Raw genomic sequence first — 20,606 nt, 5'->3', positions numbered from 1 at the left:
TATTTTATTTATTATATAATCATAATCAATCATATTAAAATAAAATTATTATATTGAGCTAAATATAATAAAATTGTATTAAATTTATATATTTATTTATTTTATTTTCGTAATTATAAAATATTTATGTTCAAAAATAAAATCTAATATGTTGGTAAGATAGGTTAACATTATAAAAATATATAATACATGTATAAAAATTAACATGTATTTCTTTAAAGTTAATAATATAAAATCTTTGTAACTGCTTTAATCATAATATATTTTCATTTTAAATATAATATATATTTATATATTATATTCTAAAAATTCTAATAAATCTGTGTAAAAATATTTAAACAATAACTTAATGTATTTTAACTTATCGTTTAAAAATAAAAATAAATAAATTATATCATATTTTATCTACTTTATAGTCATGATCATGTTAAAATATAATTATTATACTAAAATAAATATGATAAAATTATATTCAATTGATAAATTTATAAATTTTATTTTCATAAATATAAATTATTTATTTAAAATATAATATGATGATAGAACAGCTTAAAATTAACAAACTATATAATACATGTCTAAAAATTAACATATCTTAGACTTTTATATATAAAATAATAAATTATCTAATATTGGTAAAAAGAAATCCAGTTTTGAAAGACGGGTCAAAATTTAGCATAAAATAAATACAAAATAATTTTTAAATATATTTTCTCATTAATATATTAATTTGCTTAATAACTAAATACAAATACAATAAGATAAATATAGAATAAGAAGTGGTAAATACATACGGTTTAAACAATTAATTAATTATAACATGTAAATTATAAAATTATTGTATTTGAAATAGTTATATAAATATTTAAATATATGATTAACATTAAAAATATATACCACTTATGTTCTAAAACAATAATTTATGTATAGAAAAGTGAAAACAAACACCCGTGCGGTTGCACGGGTCAAAATCTAGTATGTCTTAAAAACAAAGATTTGGTAGCCGGTCTTTAAATATACAGATCAAAGATGAGTTGACCAAGAAAATAGCAAATAACAACAAATCGCGGGCCCAGGCCGGTCCACGTCTCTAATACTTTTATTTCTTTGAATTTTTTCGTATCAGTTTCCAGTTTCATGCAACCTCTAGATTTCGTATCAGTTTTGGTGGACTATATTTTCTGCCTAATCTAATCTTTTTTTGTGCTTTATCTAATCTACTCGTCGTTGAATAGTGACGGACGCCATTTTTTATACTCCTACTAGTATATAACAAGAAGCCCATAGCATAACGCATTATGCGACTATCTAGTGTTGTCTCATATGACATGCTAGAGAGTTTCATAATAAGATCTTTAAGAGCATTGACTTGAGATGCAAGAAAGAAATTATTCTGTTTAATCATCCGTTTTTCTTGGTCCGTTTTTGTTTCCCGTTAAAATCTTCACTTAGGGAGGGGAGGAATCTGTGCATAGTGTAAGCTTTGAAGTAAATGACTATGACTTCTGACACAGAAGAAGAGAACAGCAGCGACATAACCGCCCACAATCCGGTGATGGAAAACGTTGGAGGTGCGGTCGGGTCCAGCGTAAGGGAGAATCCGGAGACGAGACAGAACGGCCTTATGAACGAGATCAAGCGCTTTGCAGGGAAGCCAGCTCGGTTGGACCGATCGAAGTCAACGACCGGTCAGGCCTTGAGAGGGCTCAAGTTCATCAGTAAGGCTGATGGTGCAGATGGCTGGACCGCCGTGGAGGAGAGGTTTGAAACGATCACGAAAACTACTGAGGGATTGCTGATTAGGTCCAAGTTCGGTGAATGCATAGGTAAAAATCTGCATGTAAAATCAAAGAGTCGTACCGAAATCTAACTCTGGAAATGATATGCTAATTTAATTAGAGATACTGATATGTTGTAGGGATGAAGTCAAAGGACTTTGCCTTGGTATTGTTTGACGCATTAGCTAGAAGAAAGCATATGACAGGGGATGTGATTGATAAGGAGATGTTAAAGGAATTCTGGGAACAAATAAGTGATCAAAATTTTGATTCCAGGCTTATGATATTCTTTGACATGTAATTTTTTGATCATTACCTATATATTTTCCCTGCTCCACAAGTTATTCTGGTAATTAGTATAAAGTTTGAGCCAAAGGGTTTAATGAAATGCAGGATGGATAAAGATGGCGATGGTAGATTAACCGAAGACGAAGTTAGACAGGTAATTAAATGTGTTTAGACCAATGAGGTCTTGATTGTTTCAGATGTTAATATCTGCATTCACATGAGAAAAGTTTTAATATATTTTCATATTTGATCTTTTCTGTGTGTGTATGTGAAATTTAAACACAAATTTATTCTAAAAGTTGTAAGGTCATTTAGAAAATACACAATTAACTTTAAAACAAACAATCAAAATCTTAGTAATTTTCTTTGGAAAATCTGAGATTGTTTAATGGGTGGGAGATTAAATTGTTGACTCTGCTCTTTTTTTTTTGTGTTTCGAAGATCATCAATCTTAGTTCGTCTACCAACAATCTGTCAGCCATCCAGAAAAGGTCAGCTGGATATGCAGCAATGATAATGGAAGAGCTTGACCCACATAAAACAGGATATATCATGGTAAACTTTCTTGATGATTTTCCAAACCTATTTTTCTTTTGCCTTTATATTTTGCTGCTATATGTTGGTAACGCTAGTGAATTTATAACAGGTAGACAACCTTAAAATTTTGCTTATGCAAGCAGAAACACTACCTGAAATCACAAATAGTGAAGAAAGAAGGCAGCCGGTTGAAAAGATAACTAAGAAGTTTAATGATACGCCTTATCCTAGCCCGTCGAGGACAATGTACCGTCGACTGCGATTCTTTGTTCTAGATAGCTGGCAGAGAATTTGGGTGATAGCGCTATGGCTCACTATTACTGCCATCCTCTTCACATACAAATATATTCAATACAAAAATAGAGCAGTCTATGAAGTGTTGGGCCACTGCGTGTGCTTTGCTAAAGGTTCAGCAGAAACGTTGAAGCTGAATATGGCGTTGGTTCTGTTACCTGTATGCAGAAATACCATCACATGGCTTAGAAATAAGACTAGGTTTGGTGTTTTAGTCCCTTTTGATGACAACATCAACTTTCATAAGGTAAAACCAAACTTTTTATAGAATATGTATAACCAACTTTATATGGTAGTGGGTGGTTGAGAAATACTTTATAATTAACGATATGAATCAGAGATCATCGACTGCACTTTGATGTTGTTTAATATACATGTTGTATACTTGCCAGGTTATAAAAATCATACCAGTTTAGATGCTATAATATCTGACATTTATAGTTACATTACACTTAACCCTATACAGGTTATAGCAGTGGGAATTACGATAGGAGTAGGCATACACTCGATCGCTCACTTGGCTTGCGATTTTCCACGGCTGATCGCAGCAACTCCAGAGGAATACAAGCCTTTAGGAAAGTACTTTGGAGAGGAGCAACCCAAGAGATACTCACATTTTGTGAAGTCAACAGAAGGTATAACAGGACTCCTAATGGTTCTCTTGATGGCAATTGCTTTTACACTAGCGCTGCCTTGGTTTAGACGAGGGAAGCTAGAGAAAAAGCTTCCAAAGCCACTAAAAAAACTCGCTAGCTTCAATGCCTTCTGGTACACTCATCACTTGTTCATTGTAGTCTACATTCTCCTTATTGTCCACGGATACTACCTGTATCTCACTAAAGAATGGTACAAGAAAACGGTGAGTATTTCAAGGTTTCAACATTATTCAGTTGTAATCTCAGCGACGAAGAATGTCACTAATTAATTCAAGGGTATTTTTGTAGACGTGGATGTATTTAGCAGTGCCAATAGCTCTATATGCATGCGAGAGACTGATACGAGCATTCAGATCCAGCATCAGGATGGTAAAAGTTGTTAACGCTGCGGTTTATCCTGGAAACGTATTGACTTTGAAAATGTCAAGGCCTAAACACTTCAAATACAAAAGCGGTCAATACATGTTTGTAAACTGCCCAAAAGTCTCACCATTTGAGTGGTACGTTAAAAACCCACTCTTAAGAATCAAGAACCATAAACCCATTTTAATGTTGATTCATGTGATGATATATATCACTGCAGGCATCCATTTTCAATAACTTCTGCACCACATGACGGCTATCTGAGCGTGCATATAAAATCAGTAGGAGATTGGACAAATGCTATTAAAGAAGTTTTCTCTGAGGTCTTACTTACTTCCAAATCACTCAAAATTAGATATTCTATGCTCTTATTTCAAAAAAAAAGTTTATATCTTTTTGGTCTTTAAGTGTGGGAAAATGTCTCAGGTGATGTCTAAACCACCTCCGGTTAGAGATACGTCGCATGGTGCAAATAATCCCGAGTAAGTACTTTCAAACTATCCTATAAAAATGATTCAAAGCATATGTAAGAAAAATATGCAAATTGTTTTTTTCTAAACGTAAATGAGAACTATTATTATGTTTCAAACGTCTGTAGTGAAAATCATATATAAAAAAATAAGAATACCATATATAAAAACTAAGAATTATAAAAGAGTCAAAGAGAATTAGAGAAGTAGTTGTAATAAAAAATAAAAAAAAAAGTAGTTGTAAATACTAGTCAAAGACTAAAAGAAAAGTCGTTATATTTCTAGAAGCTTGGTAGGTATCATAATTAATTTCCACTATGAAAGCAGCTTTCAGTTTTAAAAACCACATATCGAGTTTCATTATATTGATCATATGTAGAATAATAATTCCTAGCTAACTATATATTGTTATTCAAAAGACTAGAAAACATGATTATGATTAGATAATCATGTATGTTCCCACTTGTTATCTTTGTTATAACGACGACCAACTACTATTCCACAGTTACCCCAAAATCATGATTGATGGTCCATATGGCACCTCAGCACAAGACTACAAGAAGTACGATGTGATTCTACTGATCGGTCTTGGGATTGGTGCCACTCGAATGATCAGCATTATCAAGGACATTGTCAACAATATGTATGCCATGGAAAATGCTCAACTTCGCCAAATGGAGAATGGATTGAAACACGTGCCACAAGATAAGACAGAAAATTTCAAGACGAAAAGAGCTTACTTCTACTGGGTAACGAGGGAGCAGGGCCCGTATGATTGGTTCATGGACATCATGAACGAAATCGCAGCACGGGATGTTAACAAAATCATAGAACTACATAACTATTGCACTAATGTATTCGAAGAAGATGACGGCGCCCGCTCCGCGCTCATACGTATGCTTCAGTCTATAGCTTATGCCAAGAGTGGTAAGGACATTGTCTCTGAGACAAGGGTCATGTCTCACTTCGCCAGACCTAACTTGGAACACGTCTATAGAAAGGTAGCCATGGATCATCCAGCTGGTACTAATGTTGGTAAGTTATCTCTCTCTCAAGCACACATCAAATCAAGCACTAAGCTACAGCTATTCTTCATATGACACTAGCATTTATCATCATGTGATTTAAGTAATGATTATGAAGAAGCGAATATGATATAAACATGGAATTGTATATATAATCGTGCAGGAGTTTTCTATTGTGGAACACCATTATTGGCAAAGGAGCTAAGGCGTCTCGCTTTGAAATTTACACACAAGACGAAGATTAGATTCTCCTTCCACAATGAGAACTTGTAATTAATGACACTGAAGGTTATACCCACAATGCTGATTAAGCATGATGAGCAAAAAGAAAGTGTAATATTATTAGTGGAGACTGGAAAGCAAGTGTGTTACGTTTGTTGTTTAAAATTTGAATTTGTGTGGTTGTTTTTTCTTCTTTTCTGAGTATAAAACGTGTGTGGTGTGATTTGGTGAAGAACGAAATGTGTATTTAAGAGCTTTATTGTCTAATTAAAATATCTAATATTTTAAACTAAAATGTTAAACTAGTCATCTCTATTTAGTTTGTGTACTTTTTCTTGGACAAATACAACCAATAATCTTTTTGTCATTTGAAAAAGAGAATAAAAACTACACAAAAATACTATTGCATCTTTTTTTTTTGTCAAAATATGAAATTCAATAACATTTTGGGTAAAATGAAATTCAATATTTAGTAAGAGGTGATGAATGTTTCACAACTCATAAGTCCAGAGTATCTTGGTATGGAGAATTTTCATCTGATTTTTAGTTTTCGGTTCTGGCTTCTTGCAGCTCATCTTTCTGACTTTCTGGTGTGGGACCAAAGCAAGGTCCTTACGAGTTTAAGCCGGCAATGTCATCGTCAAGCGCCAACAACAATGTGTTCTCTCCTTTGAATATATTTCCTCAATCTACCCTTGATAAACCAATTAAAGGATCCTTCATCTTGCAGGAGTAGGTAGATGTTTTGCCCGCTTCCGTGTAATCTTTCTCTGTAATTCTCTACTGTCATGGCAAGCAAAATTCACTTGCGTATCATTAGTAAGTCTAAATGAGACAGTCCAACATTTGTTTAAGACCTTCAATATGATTGCAGCAAATCTTCTGTAGAGTTTTGAGCCTGCAGTAAAGTTACATATTACATTGATTACAATAAACAGCGAAAGAACTATGAACTGGCCCTGAAGAAGGGCATGCTTGAAGAAACCACCTTCGGAATGCAGGAAGAGTTATGATAATCTTGTCGGCCGCTATTGCATTGATGGTATAGTTCTTATTCATCAGTAAAGAATCATCAGCATATGAACAAGAATGACCTACATGGGAACAGCTTCGATGAGCCTGGAAAAGTAGAACTAGGTGGTAATGAGTCCTCTCTTGGACTCTTGCTGATTCTACAGCCAACCTTACGCAATGCTCTTTCTACATCCGCCTCCGCGTGTAGATAAGCCCTTGTAGCCTTTGAAGGACCTGAGAAAAGCTCTCCGATCCTCTTTAAGATATCATAGTAGAAAGTCTTTGGTGCAAAACTCAGAATCACTCTCTTCTCTGCTAAGGAAGCAAGGTGTGCAATCATCCCGTCTGCTTTGTTCTGAGGGTAATGTATCAGCACGTCTAGGCATACGACTGTGTTGTACTTCCCGCTTAGGCTCTATAAATCATCCACTTCAAATCTTGGTAGATTCTCTCCTCCTAGCTGCTGCTTTGCCTGTGCATATATATTGAAATCAGTTAATAAACAATAAGAAGGATTCACAACCGAGAATGTAGTTCCTTAACAACTCTATCTTGAATCCAAAGAATCTTAAATTATCTGAATTACTAATTTTTTTTTTATCTGAATCCTTCTTATTGTTACTAGGTAAAGCACCCGTGCGATACCGCACGGGAACTCATTTTATAAAAACAATTAAATCATACTTTATTATTCTAAATTTTACCACTATGAATAGTTCCAAAGATTTATCATAGTTGTAATAATTAATCTCTAAAGAATACTATCTCTAATAGTTCGAATGATTTATACATATATAATATTATAAAATAACTAAATTATCCAAAATTAGATTATCTAAATATTTTTAGCCAATTTAAATATTTTTTAAATGCATATAAAATAGATATAAAAATGAACTAAAAGATAACTCATTAACACTTTATGCCAATTTTAGGATTAAATATATATCCTAAGACATTTTGAGAATTCTTTATAAACTTTCTCTTAAAACTCAATATAATTTTTAACATAAAAAGATACATCTTATACAAAGGCATCTCTTGCTTGCACCAGAGTTGTTGGATTTTTAATCGTAGTACTTAAATTTTTTGGAATTTATTAATTTTTAAAATACAGTGAGGAAGTATATTAAAATAGGAAAATATAACATAACTCTTTCTTAGTGCTAATCTAAAACCGATGGGGCTGTACTTCATTGACATAAAGTAGTTGAAATTTTAGGGATGTGTTTTCTTAGGCTGTAAGTTGTGTCTTTTCATTTTTCTAAATGCAATGCTACTTAATAACTTTTAATTAGTTAAAATGTGTCTCATCATTCTAAATACGTGTCAAAAAAAATTCAGCATTTTTTTCTTGCTATTATATATAGATATGTTTTCATATTAGTAATTTATGATAAATTGTTAATACATCTTTTACAGAAATATTAGTTCGAAATAAGTAGTCATATTATTAAAATAATTATTATCACACTTTTTACAATTTAAGCATCTTTTACAAAGAGTCTATTTTAATTTTATAAAAGGATGTTGACAGATTAAATATAGACGACTTGTGTAGAGATAAAATTTAAGAAATTGAGACTCTTAAAATTTTTTGGGGGTTTTCAATCATTTAGAAAAGCATTGTTATGTTTATGTAAATAATTTGTCGAGTCATAGACAAATATAAAAATGTATTCCTCTGTCTTCCGATCTTTTATTTTTTCTCTATGTTAATTGGCGTCTCTTCTTCTTATTTTCTTCTGTTCTACGTAAGAGTTTTTTTCCTATGGTAATTTTGTTTTTCTCATAACTACTACCATCTCTATTTTTGTCTGGGGTATTTATTGTCAGTTACTAAATTTTCTCTTTTCAACACTGCAATGGTTAATATGAGAGATTATCTGCGTAAACGTGTACATGATCTCCATCCAGTGTTCAAAATTCATAACACAATTAGAAATTGTGCCTACAATATTCAACTAAACATATATACATTTCCTCTTAAATGCCAGACCCCATTATTCGATCGTGAAAAGTACCAAGATGCCATTGTTATCCCATTCTGATGATCACTCTCTCCTTCCCTATCTTCATCTCCGGCTTTGATGGGGTTAAAGGAAGTGCCACCATTGTCGTCACCAGACACCACTACCACAGGAAAGGCGTGCCATCGAAAGCCACCATTATTGGTCTTATTGGAGTTACGTAATGGATTCGAGAGATGGAGACTTGGAGGAGCGACGAGCAACCGGAGGCACTATGTTCATCACAGGGTAAGATGCTCCATAACTCTCTTCTTTCTTTCTCTACTTCTCAAAAGCATTAAAAACCCCAGTAAAAAAACACCGTATGGATTACAATTATATATCTACAGGTCAATAATGAAGCTCTGAGTTCGACTGAAGAGAGAAGAAGAAGGACGTTACGTAGTGCATTCGAGAGATGAAAACTTGGAGAAGTGACAAGCAACCGAAGCCGCCAAATACATTTTCTTCATTTCTCTAATTCTCGAAAATCCTTAAAAAAACGAGTTATAAAACTCACCGTATTGATTCCAATTTTCAAAAGATAGAAAATTAGATGGGTGAAGCATATAGACGCAGAGAAGGAATAAGAGCTATATAAAAAGAGAAAATAAAATAAGTAAAAATTTATGCTGTAAAAATTTCAATATATAAGATCTTGAAAAAGTGTGTTGTTTGAAAAAGAGACTCTTCAAAGGAAAGGGTTGCGAGAAGACGTAAAACATTTCGTGAGTCTTCACTTAAAATTGGTTTATTTTTTATGAAAATACACAATTTTTATAATGAAAAGATACAACTTTTAAACTAAGTGATTTTAATTTTTTATGAAACACACAGAACCTTTGGATTTTTAAAATCTATTTGAATAGTCACAACTCTTCAATCTGAATGGTCGCATTATCCCAATAGTCACAACTTTCCACTTTTTAAAATATACTTATGAATAGTCACAACTTTTAGACAATTTTTAGAGAAGACACAACTTTACAACATATAACTTTTAGAAAAGACACAACCCTTTACACATCTTTTTCAAAAGACACAACCTTTCAACATAAGTCGGATTCACAACCTTTGAAATTAATCAGGATTCCTATTATTAGTAGATTAACCGATTCGAAAAACCAAATCTGATGGTACAAAATTAACATGCATCATAGCTGAAGATACACTCCGAACATGTGTCTAAACTTGGCTGTCATAGTATTCTTTGCTTTTGATATATGTTGAATTACTTAATAGTTAGAATTCCTTTATAGGTTTAGTGAAAGTCTAGTTAATTATTGTATAGATACCATTTTCACTAATGAAAGTTATCTGTTGTAAACACTATCTCCAAAATATATAGGATCTTCATGCACTTCATATCTCATATCAACACATCACATTTTACATGTACTGATGACAAACTTCTTTGGATATTTATAGCCCCATAATATAATCTTTTGAGTTCCTCTTGCTGCAAAATTATCCTTAACTTGAAAAATATCTTGCTCTATTTCTAGGTTCCATCAATAAAACATCTGATATTTCTTGAAGTTTGAATCAACTTGATAGAAATATTATCCTCAAGGATTTTTAAATCATCAATTTTTACTTCAACTCATATTGAACTTTTTATTTTCGTTACACCCCAAATCTCATCTTGGATTTTCAGTTATGTTTTTAAAGATTTTATTATTCCGATTTTCTAAATATACCACAAGAGAATAATTAAAGCCTTAAAAGTTAAAAGCATGTCATAAAATTAGTTATAATTGACTTCTGAATTTTATAAGAACATGGATTATTTGTCGTAGATAATTTCAAAAGAACAAGGCTTTAATTTATTCATTAAACTAATTTTGAAGGCTTTACTGTGCTACTTATGTGGGCTTAAATCTGGTAATTACATTTATTGCATTTTTTCGGTTTCTAAACAAACCTTTTTTATTTTCTTTTAACATCTCAACCAATATTTGTCTTTTCTTAGTATTTACTTTTTAATATTTTCTTCCATTTTTAGTATTTCACTAGATCAATAATTTAGATTTTAATTGACATTGATTAATTTTTCTATTTTTATTCAGTTTCCGTCGATTTTAGTTAAAAAAATTACCTTTCTTTGAATTTATATAATTAAAATAAATTCATAAAAATACAATATTTTATATAATATACAATTGTATGTTAATAGCATTAAAATAATACTTACTAATTATACAAATGCTTTAATTTTAGTTTTATTTATATATTTTAGAATATGACTAAATTATAGTAATTTGTGTAACATAAAATCATCGGTTTTTGCCCACTATATAGATTTGTTTTGTGGGTCCGCCTCTAGTTGTAACGCGTTGAAATATACTTTGTGTGTTATAATATATAAGATATACTCGACAGTGAAATCAGTGACTTGTGATTATGAGTTTGGGTATTTGGTCTTTGAAAAAAAAAAGAAGAGTTTTTATTTGGTCTTTTTTTAAAATAGTTTTCAGTCTCAAGAACAAAGCATTTGGTATCCTGTCTTCAATTAATGCGGATCAAAGATGAGTTGGCTGAGAAAATAGCAAATAACAACAAAACGTGGGCCCAAACCGGTCCACGTCTCTCTTATTTTTTTACTTATCTGAATTCCGCGTATCCCGTTCAACCTAGGTTTCGACGTGTTGTTGGAATATATTTTGTGCATTTTATAATATACTCGTCGTTGAATACTGACCAACGCCATTTTATATATGACAAGAAGCCCATAAGATAAAGCATTATGCGAACATCTCGAGTTGTCTCATACGACGTCGCAAAGAGTTTCACAATAAGATCTTCAGAGCATTGACTTGAGATGCAAGAAATATATTAGTCTGTTTAGTCATCTTTTTTCTTGGTCCTGTTTTGTTTCCAGTTGAAATCGTCACTTACGTGAGTTTTCTTTGCATAGAGTGAGCTTTGAAGTTAAGAACTATGACTTCTGACACAGAGGAAAAGAACAGCAGCGACATAGTTCCCCTAAGCGGATCATTTCAGTCGACCGATCACAATCCTGTGATGGAAAACGCTGGAGACACGGACGGATCCAGCGTAAGGGATAAACGGGAGAAGAAACGGAACGGCCTGGTGAACCAGATCAAGCGGTTTGCAGGGAAGCCAGCTCGGTTGAACCGGTCGAAGTCAACGACCGGTCAGGCCTTGAAAGGGCTCATGTTCATCAGTAAATCTGACGGTGGGGATGGCTGGACCGCCGTGGAGGAGAGGTTTGAAACGATCACGAAAACTACTGAGGGATTGCTGATTAGGTCAAAGTTCGGTGAATGTATAGGTAAAAATCTGCATGTGAAATCAAGGAGTTGTATTGTTTAAAAACATTGATATATGAAACTAAATTAATTAGAAATATTGATATGTTGCAGGGATGAAGTCAAAGGACTTTGCCTTGGTATTGTTTGACGCATTAGCTAGAAGAAAGAATATGACAGGGGATGTGATTGATAAGGAGATATTAAAGGAATTCTGGGAACAAATAAGTGATCAGAATTTTGATTCAAGGCTTATGATATTCTTTGACATGTAAGTTTTTTTATCATTACTTCTTTATCAAAAAAAAAGTTTTTTTTATCATTACTTAGTTTGATCTTTTGTTAATACATATTCCCCTGGATCGACGGTCTCCACAAGTTTTTTTCTGGTAATGAATCTAAAGTTTGAGACAAAGGGTTTCTGAAATGCAGGATGGATAAAGACGGTGATGGTAGACTAACTGAAGACGAAGTTAAACAGGTAAATGTGTTTAGAATTAGATCAATGAGGTCTTGATTGTTTTAGACGTTAATATCTATCTGCATTCACATGCGAAAAGTTTATAACATTTTCATGATCTTATATTTTCTGTCTGTGTGTGTGTGTGAAATTTAAAAACAAATTTATGCTAAATGTTGTAAGGTCATTTGATATGTAAAAAAAAAGAAGAAGACATGATTAACATAAAAGAAAAAAAACGAACAATTAAAATTTAATAATTTTCTTTGAAAATATTTAATTATTGACTGTGCTCTGTCTTTTTATGTTTGAAGGTCATTAATCTTAGTTCGTCAACCAACAATCTGTCGGCCATCCAGAAAAAGGCAGATGAATATGCAGCAATGATCATGGAAGAGCTTGACCCAAATAATATAGGATACATCATGGTAAACATTCTTGATGATGATCCAAACTGATTTTCAAAAATATTTTGCTGCTAAATATCTATAACTCTGCTGAATTTAAAACAGGTAGAAAGTCTTAAAAATTTGCTTATGAAAGCAGAAACAGAAACACTAGCTGAAATCACAAGTAGTCAAGATCCAAAGCAACTCATTGAGAAGCTTAAACATACGCCAGACCCTAACCCGTTACGCAGATGGTACCGTGGTCTCAGATTCTTTGTTCTAGATAGTTGGCAGAGATTTTGGGTGATAGCGCTATGGCTCAGCATTATGACCATCCTCTTCACATACAAATATATTCAATACAAAAATAGAGCAGTCTATGAAGTGTTGGGGCATTGTGTGTGCTTTGCTAAAGGTTCAGCCGAGACGTTGAAGCTGAATATGGCCTTGATTCTGTTACCTGTATGCAGAAATACCATCACATGGCTTAGAAATAAGACTAGAGTTGGTGTTTTGGTCCCTTTTGATGACAACATCAACTTTCATAAGGTAAAACCAACATTTTTGTTATAAAATATGTTTGACAACCTTTATATGGTAGTGGGGTGGTTGAGAAATAGTCTTATAATTAAGGATATGATAATCAGATGTTATCCCATTGCACTTTGATGTTGTTTAATATCAATACTATTAAAAGAGAAAAAGTCATAAAAAATCTACTTATACAAAGTTATTGCACCTATTTATTTTTTAGTCCAACATATTGTATACAACTAAATATTATTAACTATCTCCTATTATATAGCAACCAAATAATATCTTCTAACATTTAAATAAATCTCACCCACTTTAATAAAATCATGACTATCAACTTTTGAAATATAAATTAGCCATTTAACATATATATATATTTGATATGAAAGGTCTAGGGTTGTTGGACCATTTGGGTTCGGATCGGTTTCTTTCGGATCTGGATAGTTTCGACTCCATAATTTAAATACCTATTAAATATATGTTATTTTTTTTATGTAACGGGTATGGATCCGTTCAGATATTTAGGACTCAAATAAAACTCTATAAACATAAATATACTCGAAACACGAAAAAATTTCCAAAATCTAAACAAATACCTGAAAATCAGAAAATACTCAAAAGACCTAAAATTATACTTGAAATCTGACCTGAGGAACCAAAAAATACCCAAAATTTTATCTGAATACCCAAATATATTTTTTAAAATTTGATTTTTTACTCGAAATCCAAAACTATAACCGGAAATTCAAACCAAAACTTAAAAATATATATATACCAAAAAAATATCCAAAATACACAAATATATATAATTTACACAAACATTTTGGGTACTTTGGCTTCCAAACGGGTTTCAGGTAGGTCTCAGACGCGAACAGAGACACACATTTTAAAAAAAAATACGTATTTTTCTCTGGACCCGATGCGAACCGAACCAGAATTTTCGAGTTGATTTTGGTTTGGTTTTTCGGGGTCCATGTAAAATACCCATGCGTAAGAGAGAATTATATAAAATTTATACAGAATTCCAAATAAAGTAATTCATGAATTATATAATATTTTTAAAAATTATTTCTTTTATATAATTCGACTTTGTAACATAATAATGTAAAACAATCACACAATACTAATTCATATCAAAATTTGTTATAACAAAAGAATCCGCGCTTTCAAGCGCGGGTCAAAATCTAGTACACGTTTTAAATGGACAGAAAAATAGTTCTTTACATTAGTTTAAACTCATGTTTAATACTTACCTAGTTATAAAATCATTCTTTTAAATTCTATAGTCTCCCATTTATAGTAACTTGACGCCTAAACCTACAGGTTATAGCAGTGGGAATTACGATAGGAGTAAGCATACACTCGATTGCCCACTTGGCTTGCGATTTTCCACGGCTGATCGCAGCAACTCCAGAGGAATACAAGCCTCTAGGAAAATACTTTGGAGAAGAGCAACCTAAGAGATACTCACAGTTTGTGAAATCAACTGAAGGTATAACAGGACTCGTAATGGTTTTCTTGATGGCTATTGCTTTTACACTAGCACTGCCTTGGTTTAGACGAGGGAAGCTAGAGAAAACGCTTCCCGGGCCACTAAAGAAACTTGCTAGCTTCAATGCCTTCTGGTACACTCATCATTTCTTCATTGTAGTCTACATTCTCCTTATCGTTCATGGGTACTATTTGTATCTCAGTAAGGAATGGTACAAGAAAACGGTGAGTATTTCGAGGTTTCAACATTATTCAGTTGTAATCTCAGCGACGAAGAATGTCACTAATTAATTCAAGGGTATTTTCGTAGACGTGGATGTATTTAGCAGTGCCAATAGCTCTATATGCATGCGAGAGACTGAAACGAGCATTCAGATCCAGCATCAGGACGGTAAAAGTCGTGAACGCTGCGGTTTATCCTGGAAACGTATTGACTTTGAAAATGTCAAGGCCTAAACACTTCAAGTACAAAAGTGGTCAATACATGTTTATAAACTGCCCAAAAGTCTCACCATTTGAGTGGTACTAAGAAAGCACTCTTAAGAAGTAAGATTCATAATCATTTCAATATTGATTCATGTGATGATATATATCACTGCAGGCATCCATTTTCAATAACTTCTGCACCACAAGACGACTATTTGAGCTTACATATAAAAGTAAACGGAGATTGGACAAAGGCTATTAAAGGAGTTTTCTCTGAGGTCTTTTTTACTTCTATACCACTCAATATTATATATTTTGTAGATCTTTAACTGAGGAAAGATGGTTTGAGAATTATGTTGCGTTGTGTCTCAGGTGATCTCTAAACCACTTCCTGTTAAAGATACGTCGCATGGTGCACATAATCCCGAGTAAGTACTTTCCAACGATCCGATAATAATGATTGACAGTACAATTTTATACAGATACATCTAAACGTAAATGACTTAACTATTTTAATATTTAAACGTACCATTTGATTGGTGATAAACCACCTCCGGTTAGAGATACGTCGCATGTTGATTGTTTGTTTGTTTTTTTATTTTTGAAAACTAATCTACCTAGCAGAAGTTAATGTTGTTAATTTTGAAATTCCACGACCATTATTCCACAGTTACCCCAAGATTATGATTGATGGTCCGTACGGTGCACCAGCACAAGACTACAAGAAGTACGAGGTGGTTTTGCTGGTCGGTCTTGGGATCGGTGCCACTCCGATGATCAGTATTATTAAGGACATTATCAACAATATGTATGCCATGGAAAACGCTCAACTCCACCAAATGGAGAATGGATTGCAAAGGGAGCCACAAGACAAAAACGAAAATTTCAAGACGCGGAGAGCTTACTTCTACTGGGTAACGAGGGAGCAGGGCTCGTATGATTGGTTCAAGAACATCATGAACGAAATCGCAGAACGTGACGTAAACAAAATCATAGAACTACATAACTATTGCACTAGCGTATTTGAAAAAGATGACGCTCGTTCTGCCCTCATACGTATGCTTCAGTCTATAGCTTATGCCAAGAGTGGTAAGGACATTGTCTCTGAGACAAGGGTCAAGTCCCACTTCGCCAAACCTAATTGGGAAGAAGTGTACAACAAGATAGCCATGGATCATCCAGATGGCACTAATGTTGGTAAGTTCTCTCTCCCTCAAGCACACGTCAAATCAAGCACTAAGCTACATCTTATCTTCATATGGCACTAGCATATATCATCATGTGATTTAAGTAATGATTAAGAAGAAGAGAATAAACATGGATTTGTATATTTAATCGTGCAGGAGTGTTCTATTGTGGATCACCAGTATTGACAAAGGAGTTAAGGCGTCTAGCTTTGGAATTTACACAGAAGACAAAGATTAGATTCTCCTTCCACAAAGAGAACTTCTAATTAAGGACGATGAAGCATATGATGACCAACAAGATAATGAAATTATTGTGGAGAGTAAGTGTGTTACGTCTGTGTTTAAATTTAAATTTGTGTGATGCCAAATTTTTTTTTTTTTAATTTGTGTGGTTGGTTTTGTTCTTCTTTTCTGAATACAACGTTTATGGTGATTATGTGAAGAACAAAGTGTGTTTAACAGATTTTTTATTTAATTTAAAATATTCAGTATTCAAAACTAAGTTTAGACTAGTCATCTCTATTTTGTAAGAACTATGAACTGGGGTCTGAAGAAGTGCATCTTTGTAGTGACCACCCTCAGAGTGCAAGAAGATTGTGAAAATCTCTTGAGTAAGTTTTGCCCTGACGGCATAGTTCCTTATCCATCACTAAAGAATCATCAGCATATGAACAAGAATGACCTACCTACATGGGAACAGCTTCAATGAGCCTTGAAAAATAAAACTGGGTGGTAATGAGTCCTCTCTTGCTGATTTTCCAGCCAACCTTACCCAATGCTCTTTCTACATCCGCTTCTGCGTGTAGATAAGCCCTTGTAGCCTTTGAAGGACCTGGAAAAAGTTCTCCAATCCTCTTCAAGATATCATAGTAGAATGTCTTTGGTGCAAAACTCAGAATCACTCTCTTCTCTGCTAAAGAAGCCAGGTGTGCGATCATCCCGTCTGCTTTGTTCTGAGGGTAATGTATCAGCACGTCTAGGCACACCACTGTGTTATACTTCCCGCTAAGGCTCTCTAGATCATTCACTTCAAATCTTGGTAGATTCTCTCCTCCTAGCTGCTGCTTTGCCTGTACATATATTGAAATCGGTTAATAACAAGAAAAGGATCATAATCAAGAATGCAAAAAAATGGAAATTATCCGAATTACCTCGTATTTTTAATCGGAATAACCTGAATTATCCGATATTTTTAACTAAAAACCTGAATTATATTAACAGTTTTCTTCGAATTATCAAAAATTATTCAAAAACAGAATCAGAACCAAACAGGAACAGAGTTGGACTGAATTTTTTATAGATATTAGCCGGTTCTCAATCATGTTATCTGAACCAAACCGAAAGAAACAAAACTAAACCTAAACTGAATTGAATTTCATTAGACCGAATGCTCATAACTTAGACCAAAGCTCACCTTCATCTCAGCTTCTGCAACCATAGCTGCAGAAATATCACTAGCAGAGACGATCGCCCCTTCCTTAGCAAGCGGTATCGAGAGCAAACCGGTTCCACATCCAGCGTCGCACACCGTGACACCAGCCAACGATCCTTCCTCCGTAAGCATAAGCATCGTTTTCTCCACCGTCTTAGCGTGGCCGACTCGAATATCCTTCTGCACGCGGTTCACTTCGTCAGTCTCTCCGTAGATCTTCCTCCACCGCTCGAACCCCGTGCTGTTGAAATACTCCCTCACCACCTCCTTGTCTCCTCCTCCGACTTCCTCCGCCTGCAGCTTCCGCCTCCTCTCCGGATCCGTCAGCGAAACGATCGTCGCCAGAGCTGCGACGGATCCGCCTCCGAGTACGGCGATGGTCGTGCTGTCCACGCCGGCTAGGTCGGTGACGGATGACGCCACGACGGTGGCGACTCTGCTCCGGGAGGCTACATTGAGTCTAGTGGCGTTGGGGAGTCTAGGAAGAAAGTGAGAGACGGAGGAAGATGGTGATAACAAGGAAGGAGCAATCGGCATTCTAGAAGCAGAAGAAGTGTGGCCTTGCCTTGCTTACTCTGTTTGGCGCCTTTGGAGTGATGAGTGTTATCTTTATCCTTTGGACATGATTGGAGGAGGATCTACAGTTCGATTTTCACGGGGCCCACAGTTATGCGGGTGACTCACAGTCAAGTTTCTTTATTATTGACAATATATATGGTCACTGACTCCTTTGTGTCTTTTTTTTTTGGTTTTGTCTAAACCGAATCAAACATGTTTTAATAGATTTTGGGTTAAGGAAAGATAATGAAGAGTGTGGAACAAGTAAGATCATGAAGCCCAGAATAACCCCAACAAGAGGAACTAAAATTCATTTCAAAAGGTACAAGTCTAATTTTAATGGAAGCTCTATTCCAAAAGTATTAACCTTCATTCTCTGTGCCAAACTAAAATTCATGGTAGTTTTAAGTTTATTTTGAATAGACACTACTACATACCTTAGGTTATATTTGTTCCATATTCTCTATACTACCAAAGTCGGTACCCTAAATCAACTCTTCTTTTCAATCTTTGAGGAAAGCTAGATATAACTAACTGATAAAGCCATGTCATGTCTAGGAGTAGACAAGCTCAATTGTGAAAAAAAGACACATTATATATGCTTCATGAAAAGACCAATCACCACAAAGAATCAATCTCAACGTACCAAAGTTTTCTCATCATCAACATCCAATCTCAACTTCCAAAAGAAGAAAACAAAAAATAATAACACATGGTCTAATAAACCACAATAAAATGATCTGAAAACAAGAAAGCTCAGAAAGGAGGAGAAAAAAAAAAGGACAGCCGGTTTGTGTTAAACCGGGATAGTTTAGGAAGCTTAAGCCGCAGGTTTCTTCTGAGCAAGATCCTCAATCAAATCAGCTGCCTCTTGAATCGTCGTAATGTTTTGAGCATCAGCTTCCTCCACACTTATGTTAAACTTTTCCTCCAAAGCCATCACTATCTCCACCTGCATCCATATCCAACCCGCATAATATCAGCGAATGCGCATTTAACTAATAACAAACCATCACGTTACAAAACCGTTAGGTGTATTGTAATGGAAAAAAAACTTGGCTTAAACATCACGTTATTGTGAAAAGGGAGAGAGAGTATAACATACGGTGTCGAGAGAATCTGCGCCAAGAGCAGAGAACTTGGACTCGGCAGTGAGAGCAGTGTCGGCAGACAAAGCTAATTGTTCCCTGACAATGTCACTCACTTTCTGCACCGTCTCTGGTTTTGCCTGTATTTATTAAGCTAACACGTTACAATCCAACTTATTGCATTTCTCATATAATGAATTCAACTTTAGGTTCAAATAAATCTTTTACTTACAGCACAACTGATCTGAAGACGAAGGTTCTTTGAAGACTGAAAACGTCCAAAGGAGATAGGCTGGAAACTCAAGGGTTTTCTTAACACCTGATGATTAACAGTATTCAAGAATAATTGCGTTATTTGATTATGGCTTTTAAACATTATTGGTCACAATAGATATATATGTATAAACTAAAGATTGAGTTTACAGAGGAGAATGTCACCTGAGAAGTTCTGGTAGATTGTATGGAGGGAGCTTTGAAGCTTAGAGAACTGGTTGATAGGGAAGCCATTGAAGGAGATGTAGCTCGATACACAGCTCAGAGACACAAAGAAAATTTGGCTTCTCCTAATGCAACCAATAATTGGATAAGGTGTAATCTCTTCAAGAAGAAAAATATTTATTTTTTGGAAAGTAAAGGACGCGGATACAGTCGTTTTGCATAAGACGCAAGCAGAAGTCCCTCTGTTATGTGGCCGAGGTTAATTCTTGCGGATTCAGGCCTATCTTCGGCACATGTTGGTATGGGTCCTACATTTGTGAAGTGTATGATCGCACCCCTTTTTGGCAACTAAGATAGGCCCAAACTAAAATACAAGTTATTTCAACGGGCCCATATTGGTTCTTGGTCGTATCTTGTTAAATTTTTCCTTTGCGCCTTCTGTTCCCTCAAACTGTCTTTAATTGGTGACTCTGTAGAAGATGAAATGAATGAAAAAAAAGTTAGAACAAAATTTCATTTACTGAATTGAATTGAAAAAAAAATTGAATAAAGTGGAAAAATAAAAAAGAAGAATTGAACAAAAAGTAAACATGAATGGTAAAAAAAAGAGATGAACATGTGTTTTCATATTTTAAAGTGGAATATAACTAGTATTAAAATACACGCACAATGAAA

General features: G+C 34.2%; 4 protein-coding genes and 1 long non-coding RNA gene across 7 annotated transcripts; 2 read left to right on the top strand and 3 right to left on the bottom strand.

Annotated features, from left to right (window-relative positions):
- The first annotated feature begins 771 nt into the window (after window positions 1-771).
- Window positions 772-6,884, top strand: LOC103861528 (putative respiratory burst oxidase homolog protein G). 2 transcript variants are annotated; one of them, XM_009139248.3, is made up of 11 exons: window positions 772-1,826; window positions 1,919-2,075; window positions 2,172-2,220; window positions 2,508-2,621; window positions 2,713-3,144; window positions 3,364-3,756; window positions 3,842-4,053; window positions 4,137-4,239; window positions 4,343-4,398; window positions 4,892-5,421; window positions 5,575-6,884. In XM_009139248.3, exons 1-11 carry the CDS (start codon window positions 1,493-1,495, stop codon window positions 5,682-5,684), a joined length of 2,490 nt encoding a protein of 829 aa, XP_009137496.2. In that variant the 5' UTR covers window positions 772-1,492; the 3' UTR covers window positions 5,685-6,884. The 2 variants fall into 2 exon arrangements, with proteins under 2 accessions (XP_009137496.2, XP_033145004.1); XM_033289113.1 differs by having other exon boundaries at window positions 4,137-4,292; window positions 4,345-4,398.
- On the bottom strand, window positions 6,499-8,768 carry LOC117133069. Its single transcript, XR_004456908.1, has 2 exons — window positions 8,672-8,768; window positions 6,499-7,119 (listed from the first exon to the last, which is right to left on the bottom strand). It is a non-coding gene; the product is annotated as an uncharacterized LOC117133069 (long non-coding RNA).
- Window positions 8,769-11,542: 2,774 nt separating this feature from the next.
- LOC103861526 (putative respiratory burst oxidase homolog protein G) lies at window positions 11,543-17,301 on the top strand. The gene is made up of 11 exons (XM_009139245.3): window positions 11,543-11,951; window positions 12,043-12,199; window positions 12,361-12,409; window positions 12,703-12,816; window positions 12,901-13,326; window positions 14,635-15,027; window positions 15,113-15,324; window positions 15,404-15,506; window positions 15,601-15,656; window positions 15,899-16,425; window positions 16,572-17,301. Exons 1-11 carry the CDS (start codon window positions 11,597-11,599, stop codon window positions 16,679-16,681), a joined length of 2,502 nt encoding a protein of 833 aa, XP_009137493.2. The 5' UTR covers window positions 11,543-11,596; the 3' UTR covers window positions 16,682-17,301.
- On the bottom strand, window positions 17,010-18,453 carry LOC103861527 (magnesium protoporphyrin IX methyltransferase, chloroplastic). The gene is made up of 2 exons (XM_009139247.3): window positions 17,830-18,453; window positions 17,010-17,485 (listed from the first exon to the last, which is right to left on the bottom strand). Exons 1-2 carry the CDS (start codon window positions 18,382-18,384, stop codon window positions 17,102-17,104), a joined length of 939 nt encoding a protein of 312 aa, XP_009137495.2. The 5' UTR covers window positions 18,385-18,453; the 3' UTR covers window positions 17,010-17,101.
- Window positions 18,454-18,979: 526 nt separating this feature from the next.
- On the bottom strand, window positions 18,980-20,191 carry LOC103861525 (acyl carrier protein 4, chloroplastic). Of its 2 annotated transcripts, none has more exons than XM_033289112.1 (4): window positions 19,932-20,191; window positions 19,726-19,812; window positions 19,511-19,633; window positions 18,980-19,403 (listed from the first exon to the last, which is right to left on the bottom strand). In XM_033289112.1, the coding sequence occupies exons 1-4, from the start codon at window positions 19,998-20,000 to the stop codon at window positions 19,323-19,325; spliced, it is 360 nt and encodes a 119-aa protein (XP_033145003.1). In that variant the 5' UTR covers window positions 20,001-20,191; the 3' UTR covers window positions 18,980-19,322. The 2 variants fall into 2 exon arrangements, with proteins under 2 accessions (XP_033145003.1, XP_009137492.1); XM_009139244.3 differs by having other exon boundaries at window positions 18,983-19,357; window positions 19,932-20,190.
- Between the last annotated feature and the right edge of the window lie 415 nt (window positions 20,192-20,606).

The sequence above is a fragment of the Brassica rapa genome, chromosome A03, assembly GCF_000309985.2.
Source record: "Brassica rapa cultivar Chiifu-401-42 chromosome A03, CAAS_Brap_v3.01, whole genome shotgun sequence".
Lineage (NCBI taxonomy): Eukaryota > Viridiplantae > Streptophyta > Magnoliopsida > Brassicales > Brassicaceae > Brassica > Brassica rapa.
The sequence above is the reverse complement of the archived record's forward strand: the minus strand, read 5'-3'. Positions and strand labels throughout refer to the sequence as shown.